At 32.5% G+C, this 8,183-nt stretch overlaps 1 protein-coding gene across 5 annotated transcripts in view; it reads right to left on the bottom strand.

Annotated features, from left to right (window-relative positions):
- GABA-B-R1 (gamma-aminobutyric acid type B receptor subunit 1) overlaps nucleotides 1-7,697 on the bottom strand; it is a 43,357-nt gene extending 35,660 nt beyond the window's left edge. For 4 of the 5 annotated variants that reach the window (XM_068377145.1, XM_068377146.1, XM_068377143.1 and 1 more), the window contains exons 1-3: nucleotides 7,367-7,697; nucleotides 1,993-2,124; nucleotides 327-425 (exon numbers count right to left, since the gene is read on the bottom strand). In XM_068377145.1, coding sequence (XP_068233246.1) covers nucleotides 327-425; nucleotides 1,993-2,124; nucleotides 7,367-7,372 — 237 coding nt within the window. In that variant the 5' untranslated portion in view covers nucleotides 7,373-7,697. The remainder of the gene's footprint in view (nucleotides 1-326; nucleotides 426-1,992; nucleotides 2,125-7,366) is intronic. The other variant, XM_068377147.1, reaches the window with a different exon arrangement.
- Nucleotides 7,698-8,183: the final 486 nt, after the last annotated feature.

Genomic DNA, 8,183 nt, shown 5'->3' with positions numbered 1-8,183 from the left:
ATTTGCTTATAACTAACAGGTTGGTAAATTGGCCTCAGCAAAGACAATATTTAAAGAGCAAAAATATAGTTTTTAATAAGAACAGAGGATAAGTATGCAAAACTAGAACGCCATTACTTGGAGGAAAAGAAGAGTAACTGGTTTTAAGCGAATGCAAGTTTTCCAATGATTGTTGCACAATTGTTCTAACTCGTTCTGGGAAATAAAAAAAATAAAACTAGATCAATTGAAAGTTTATTAGCCTTATTGGCAGTGCTAGAACCTCCCCTACTTTCAATGATTTGGTAAAAGAAACGTGTGACATTTTGAGAAACATTACTACTCACCAGAGAGTCGTTCCAGGCCAGATGTAACTTATACCCGGGAAGTAAGTCTGGGCGATTGTTTACATCCTCCAACGCCAACATGGCGGCTGGTTGGCAAGCCTTTAGATTTAAAAAAAAAAAAAGACGTTAGATATATTCAGATGTTATCAGTTATATGATTTCAACTTCTATTTAGCTGTTAATAGCTAATGGTTTTATTTCAACTTCTATTAAGGTATTAATAGCTATGTGATTTGATTTCAACTTTTATTTAGCTGTTAATAGTTATGATATTACAATTTCTATTTTGCTGTTGGTTATATGATATCAACTTCTGTTTAGCTGTTATTAGTTATGATTTCAACTTCTGTTTAGCTATTAATAGCTAATGATTTTATTTCAACTTTTATTTACCTGTTAATGGCTATGTGATTGGATTTCAACTTTTATTTATCTTTTAATAGTTATGATATTACAATTTGTATTTTGCTGTTGGTTAAATTATTTCTACTTCTATTTAGCTGTTAATAGATATGATTTCAACTTCTGTTTAGCTGTTAATAGCTATAAGCTGTTATTTCAACTTTTATTTAGCTGTTAATAGTTATATGATTTCAACTTTTAATTAGCTGTTAATAGTTATGATATTTGAACTTCTATTTAGCTGTTAATATTTATATGATTTCAAATTCTAATTAGCTGTTAATAGCTATAAGGTGATTTCAATTTCTATTAGCTGTTAATAGTTATGATATGATTTCAACTTCTAATTAGCTGTTAACAGCTATAAGATTTGATTTCAACTCCTACTTAGCTGTTAATAGTTATGATATTTCAACTTTTATTTAGCAGTTAATAGTTATTATATGATTTCAACTTCATGAATTTATAGCATTTCGAGAATGGCGTATACATTGAGAGAGAGAAGCCTGTTGAAATGTAGGCCTAATGCAATTTAGTAAGCAATGCAGGTATCTAAAATTTAGTGCATTATGCATTCGTACAGATTTTGTTAAATTTTCATTGGTTCAAATTTATACTTTTTTCAAGAAATTAAAAGTTCATTTCAACATTATTGAGTATTCTCTAACAGCTATACATTTCTCTTTAACAGTATGTTGAATCACATTTCATTTGTAGCTTATTCAAAATAGAAATCATGAGTGTTAGTGATAAGAAAATATTGTACAGTACATACATACATACATACACACACACACACACACACACACATATATATATATATATATATATATATATATATATATATATATATATATATATATATATATATATATATATATATATATATATATATATATATTCATAGGCAGTGTATAATTCAATGTCCATTCATAAACTTGTTTTTGTGTGTAAAGAAAATATAGGAATTCATACATACATACATATATATATATATATATATATATATATATATATATATTCTATATATATGTATATATATATATATATATATATATATATATATATATATATATATATATATATATTTATGTGTGTGTGTGTGTAACTGTGTAACTATTGGGTGTGAAGCATGTGTCTGAGTTTTCGGCATTTGCATATTATACATAACTATTTGCATTCAAACAGTAGCCAATGAGAAAACAAAATGGTGATAACTGATAATTAGTAGTCACCATTAAGCTTAGGATGACCTTCAACGTACCTGACCTCCTTGCCACCCTCCAGAACCCATGATTGGGAAAATGCCACCGATGTTTAGCAGTCGATCTCCTCCGCCAGTCACCTCGACTACGAACGTCACTGCCAACGTCCAAATCCATGACGTCACTGAGATCTGAAATGTTTAAAGAATTGACGTTACTGAGACCTTAAAACGTTTTGAAAATTGGCGTTACTGAGACCTGAAATCGTTTGAAAAATTGATGTTACTGGGACCTTAAAACGTTTGAAAATTGGCGTTACTAAGACCTGAAAATGGTTGAAAATTGGCGTTACTGAGGCCTGAAAATGGTTGAAAATGGGCGTTACTGAGGCCTGAAAATGGTTGAAAATTGGCGTTACTGAGGCCTGAAAATGGTTGAAAATGGGCGTTACTGAGGCCTGAAAATGGTTGAAAATTGGTGTTACTGAGACATGAAAACGTTTGGGGAATCTACGTTACTGAGATCTGAAAACGTTTGAAAAATTGATGTTACTCAGACCTTAAAACGTTTGAAAAAATTTACATTACTGAGACCTGAAAACACTTGAAGAATTGTTGGAAATCTTTAAAGGGTTTAAATGTCACTCGTGAGTGGCAGAGGCAAGACTCAGGACTAATTTGGATAGGAATGTGTCCTAGAGACTGACACGTATGATAAACGTACATGGTTCCTTCTCTACCTAAGCTAGGATAAGGGAGGGCCAGACAATTGGTTAAGCAGGTAGGCCTATTTTGCTTCCCGAACCACCTGCTCTTATACAATAAAAAAAATTATACCATAATAATTGTAAATTACAAAATGGAAATAAAAAAAAAATAAATAGGAACAATCTCATGAGGGAAAAGCGCTATTGAAAATTAAGTAATTATTCTTACTTTGTTTGCTCTGATGAAATTATATTATTTCTAAATTTATGTCTTTGAGACTAGGCCTATTGCTATATAATGCGAACAAAACTGGTAGTTAAAAGGTAATGAAATTAGAACATTTCCAGCCTATATTTTTAAAAGAACACTTTCACCATACGTTTTTAAAAGAAGCTTTTCATCGTGTCTTTAAAGGATCCCTTTCACAATATGTTTTTAAAAGAATCTTTTCACCGTGTTTTTAAAGGAACCTTTTTCACAATACGTTTAACCAACTTAATTAGAATATCTGAAATTTTTTCTCTTATAATCAAGACATCTCTGGTCAATTAAACGAAAAACAATTATAAAAAAAAATAAAAGTAAGAACTTTGGAAATGAAAAAATCCATTTCTACTAAGTATTTCTAGTTTGCAACTTAATGAGCATCGAAGCTTAGTTGAGGAATTTGCAATAATTTTCAACATTGGAACTAACATTAATTAAACGTAAATCTCTAGTGTTTCGTTTTATTAATAGTTAATATTAAACAAAATTCTCTTCTATTAGAAAAAAAATGTGGCTATGATATTAATTTTTTCTAGAATCATTCTTGTGGAGAAGGAAAGTTTTTACCGTATTAACAACATACTTCAACCAAAATGTGATCGTTAAGAATATATTGGTAACCCGAATGAGAGAGAGAGAGAGAGAGAGAGAGAGAGAGAGAGAGAGAGAGAGAGAGTCTTAAACCTGACCGTTCAATATTTCATTAACCAGGGAAGAATATCTTTATGAATAGCATAGATGGCAAAAAGTGGACGTTATTAATCTCTAATAAACGAAAAGGAAAAAGAAGACCGTATTTTTTTTTTCTTTTCTATCCCTTCTTAAGTTTCCTAAGTTCAGTCACAATTTTTACGAACTTTGTCTAAAGATTTGCGCACTCGCACACACGCCAAAGCAGGCACCATTAAATGTAGGCCTACATAAACATACACTATATACGGAACTGTTCAAATAATTTCAACTCGTATCTTTACATCAATTATTCGATGTTTTGATAGCCTAATTAATGTTTAACTTGTATAGACTTAACAACTAGTATTCCTAACTACATAATTTTCCTCTTTTTCATAATCTTGTGTGAACTCAAAATGTGTAACAAATTAGAAAGTTACTATAAAATCTTTTATAAAATTGAGACTCGTCGGATTACTAAAATTAAAGTGAAAATAGAGAGAGAGAGAGAGAGAGAGAGAGAGAGAGAGAGAGAGAGAGAGAGAGAGAGAGAGATTACTGTAAAATTCTTTTCTCTTGGTAGATATTTTTGTTATACAGAGACAGATCAATACATATTTCAAAATGACTTCAGCGAGAAAAAAATCCAGTCTAAACAAATTTCTTAAAGTCTGGGCGTTTTTATAAATGGTAGGCCTATATGTAACATTCTTTTTGTTGTTGTTTGTGAACTAATTTATATAATCTAATTCCCAGGTAATTCACCGTTTTCGTTAATAACAAGAAGCATGATATTATCATTATCATTATTATTAGTATTATTAACTAAGTTGGAGATGTAGGATGGTATAAGCCAAAAAGCTCCAACAGGAAAAAAAATAGCCTAGCGAGGTAAGGAAATAAGGAAATTAATAAACCACAAGATAAGTAATGAAGAATTCACAAATTTTAAGAACAGCAAAAACATTAAAATCTACAAAAAGAGACCAGTGTCAGCCTATTCAACATAAAAACATTCACTGCAAGTTTGAACTTTTGAAGTTCCACCGATTCAACTACACGATTAGGATGATCGTTCCACAACTTGGTCACAGCGAAACAATTAACCATTTTATTTATTAAATTTTGAATATCAGGCATATAGTTCTACTTGGCTATGATAATGTACCATCACCATCACCATTTCCGTATCTGTTTCTTTGAAAGCAGAATGTTGTTCTTAGAAAGTTATTTTATTTGTTCATTACTTCTCTTACAGTTTATTTATTTCCTTATATCCATTCCACACTGGGCTATGTTTCCCCATTAGAGCCCTTAGGCTTATAGCATCCAGTTTTATCTTACTAGGGTTGAAGCTTAGCTAATAATAATAATAATAATAATAATAATACATGATAATAATACCAGGTCTAGGCCATGAGTACCAAAGTGTTATTTAGCAGCCCTCCAAGATCCAAGCAATGCTCTCCTCTTTCCCCGAAGGCTGAAAGAACATCAGCTTTAAAAATCGCAACTTGTGTGCTTCACGGTCACAAGGATAACGTCATTTAATATACAGCAAAAGCAGTAGGAAATGATAAAATGCTTCAGTGTCTAGCGCTTTCATGCATTTTAATACACTTCTTCAGGGTGTATTAAAAAGCACGGAAGCGCTAGGCACTGAAGCATTTCATTACCCCGAAGAAGTGAATTAAAATGCACGGAAGCGCTAGGCACTGAAGCATTTCATTACCCTGAAGAAGTGAATTAAAATGCACGGAAGCGCTAGGCACTGAAGCATTTCATTACCCCCGAAGAAGTGAATTAAAATGCACGGAAGCGCTAGGCACTGAAGCATTTCATTACCCCCGAAGAAGTGAATTAAAATGCACGGAAGCGCTAGGCACTGAAGCATTTCATTACCCCGAAGAAGTGAATTAAAATGCACGGAAGCGCTAGGCACTGAAGCATTTCATTACCCCCGAAGAAGTGAATTAAAATGCACGGAAGCGCTAGGCACTGAAGCATTTCATTACCCCCGAAGAAGTGAATTAAAATGCACGGAAGCGCTAGGCACTGAAGCATTTCATTACCCCGAAGAAGTGAATTAAAATGCACGGAAGCGCTAGGCACTGAAGCATTTCATTACCCCCGAAGAAGTGAATTAAAATGCACGGAAGCGCTAGGCACTGAAGCATTTCATTACCCCCGAAGAAGTGAATTAAAATGCACGGAAGCGCTAGGCACTGAAGCATTTCATTACCCCGAAGAAGTGAATTAAAATGCACGGAAGCGCTAGGCACTGAAGCATTTCATTACCCCCGAAGAAGTGAATTAAAATGCACGGAAGCGCTAGGCACTGAAGCATTTCATTACCCCGAAGAAGTGAATTAAAATGCACGGAAGCGCTAGGCACTGAAGCATTTCATTACCCCCGAAGAAGTGAATTAAAATGCACGGAAGCGCTAGGCACTGAAGCATTTTATTATTTCCTACTAGCTTTTGCTGTATTGCAACTTATATGTTAAGGAGTTAATGAGTATTTTTTTTTTTAACAATCCAGTCAATGCAGTCTGAGCATATTTATGACAGAAACAGAGCTTACTCAAGACCCTAATAACATGTTCTTTGATTCTCATCCCGTGTATTGTGGGCATTTCCTAACCTAAGGTCCTTGAAGTGTTAATTCTTAGCCTTCTAAATCTACGGTAAATTATACAGCTAAAGGTCTCCGTCTTTCTAGTTTGATCTTCGATAGTTATTGTCTTTCATTGTGTCAACAAAAACTAATAAATAATCTATGAAAAAAAACTTTACACTGGTTTGGTCTACTTTCAAAATATTACGGATAGGGTGAGTTCTGGACGAACCGTACAGTTTTTTTCTCTTTTTTTTTTTTCAAAAATTCATAAAAATAATCTTTAGTAAATTAACCTATATTTGAAGTGATCACTATAAAGTACAATCCTTCCGCCATATTTTCTTTTTTACTTACATATTCTATATAGGTTGCAGGCATTTCAAAAGCCAGTTTTTCATGACTCAAACATTAATAAAGACTATTGTCCTGTTTCCTCTATCAAGGGAAACTTTAAAATATTACATAACAACCATAGTATATCACCCATTTCTAGCAGTCATGATTAAAACTTAGTTTCGTGGTATAGGTTTTACAATAATTACTGAAACTAAATCGTCCTTAAATTTCAGTTGTAATAAATATTTAATTTCAATTCCAACCATTAAGAATTTTTGTCGTTTAGAAAATAGATAGCATATCAAACCATTCCATTTATTATTATTATCATTATTATTATTATTATTACTAGCCAAGCTACAGACCTAAATATTGTCAGTTTGGTTTAACTACACTATCATCAACCATTCTTCGCCACACAACAATTTACAAGCAAGCATTGTAATTCATTGCAAAATTCGTTTAAAATAAAAACTATTACTCGGACCATAGTTATTTATATAATTTCCATAATAATATATTTAAATCATAGTTAATAGGCCTACACCCGGACCATGGTTATTTATATCATTTTCATAATACATTTACATCATACTGTAGTTAATGCAGTTCACTATATCAGCTTTATCACCTTCAAATGTCTAAAAATTCGGCGTTAATGACCTCAGATGTCAGGATGCCTGAAAACTTTATTATATCAATCAATGTCTGAAATTCAGTATTGTTAACACCAACAATTTTGGGATTGTTCCCTAATCCAAAAAGCTCGGCTTTTTTTCAATTCCTACGGTCAATAAAGGATGCAATTTCCTAGTAAATTCCCATACTGACCTTCATATCGTCCAGATGTCCTCGAAGAGGAGTTGAGTGAGGTAACAGGTGAACAGGTACCGAGAACTCTATCCCTCTACCGTCTTTAATCTACTGCCAATCATCTCAACCACCACTGGCTTCCACAATATATCCTAGGAAATATCCTTCTGCATTTTACAGATCCTCCTTATTTCTTTCCTTTATGGTAAATAAATGGAAGAAGGGTAAGTTTTTGTGAATTATAGTAGATTCTTCAGTGTACACAGCAAAGGATTCACAGAGGGAACTGTCAAAGGACTCACACGGGGAACTGTTTCTCGTTCGCAACGATGTTATTGATCAACGCCGTTGGCGCTTGCGTGAGCGGTTCCCAGCGCCCGCGCAATCAGAATAACATGGCCTTACTGTATTTCAAAATCAACATAAGGGAAAAGGTAAAGAGAACTCTAAGAAAAATTAGAATATATTGGAAAAGGTAATGGGAACTCTAAGAAAAAGAAAAATAAAAGGGAGAAGGTAAAGAGAACTCTAAGAAAAATAAAAATATAAGGGAAAAGGTAATGAGAACTCTAAGAAAAATCAAAATATATTGGAAAAGGTAATGGGAACTCTAAGAAAAATAAAAATATATTGGAAAAGGTAATGATAACTCTAAGAAATATAAAAATATAAGGGAAAAGGTAATGAGAACTCTAAGAAAAATAAAAATATATTGGAAAAGGTAATGAGAACTCTAAGAAAAATGAAAATATAAGGGAAAAGGTAATGGGAACTCTAAGAAAAATAAAAATAAAAGGGAGAAGGTAAAGAGAACTCTAAGAAAAATAAAAATATA

Source organism: Palaemon carinicauda, chromosome 7, assembly GCF_036898095.1.
Source record: "Palaemon carinicauda isolate YSFRI2023 chromosome 7, ASM3689809v2, whole genome shotgun sequence".
NCBI lineage: Eukaryota > Metazoa > Arthropoda > Malacostraca > Decapoda > Palaemonidae > Palaemon > Palaemon carinicauda.
This window is presented reverse-complemented; position numbering and strand designations above follow the sequence as displayed.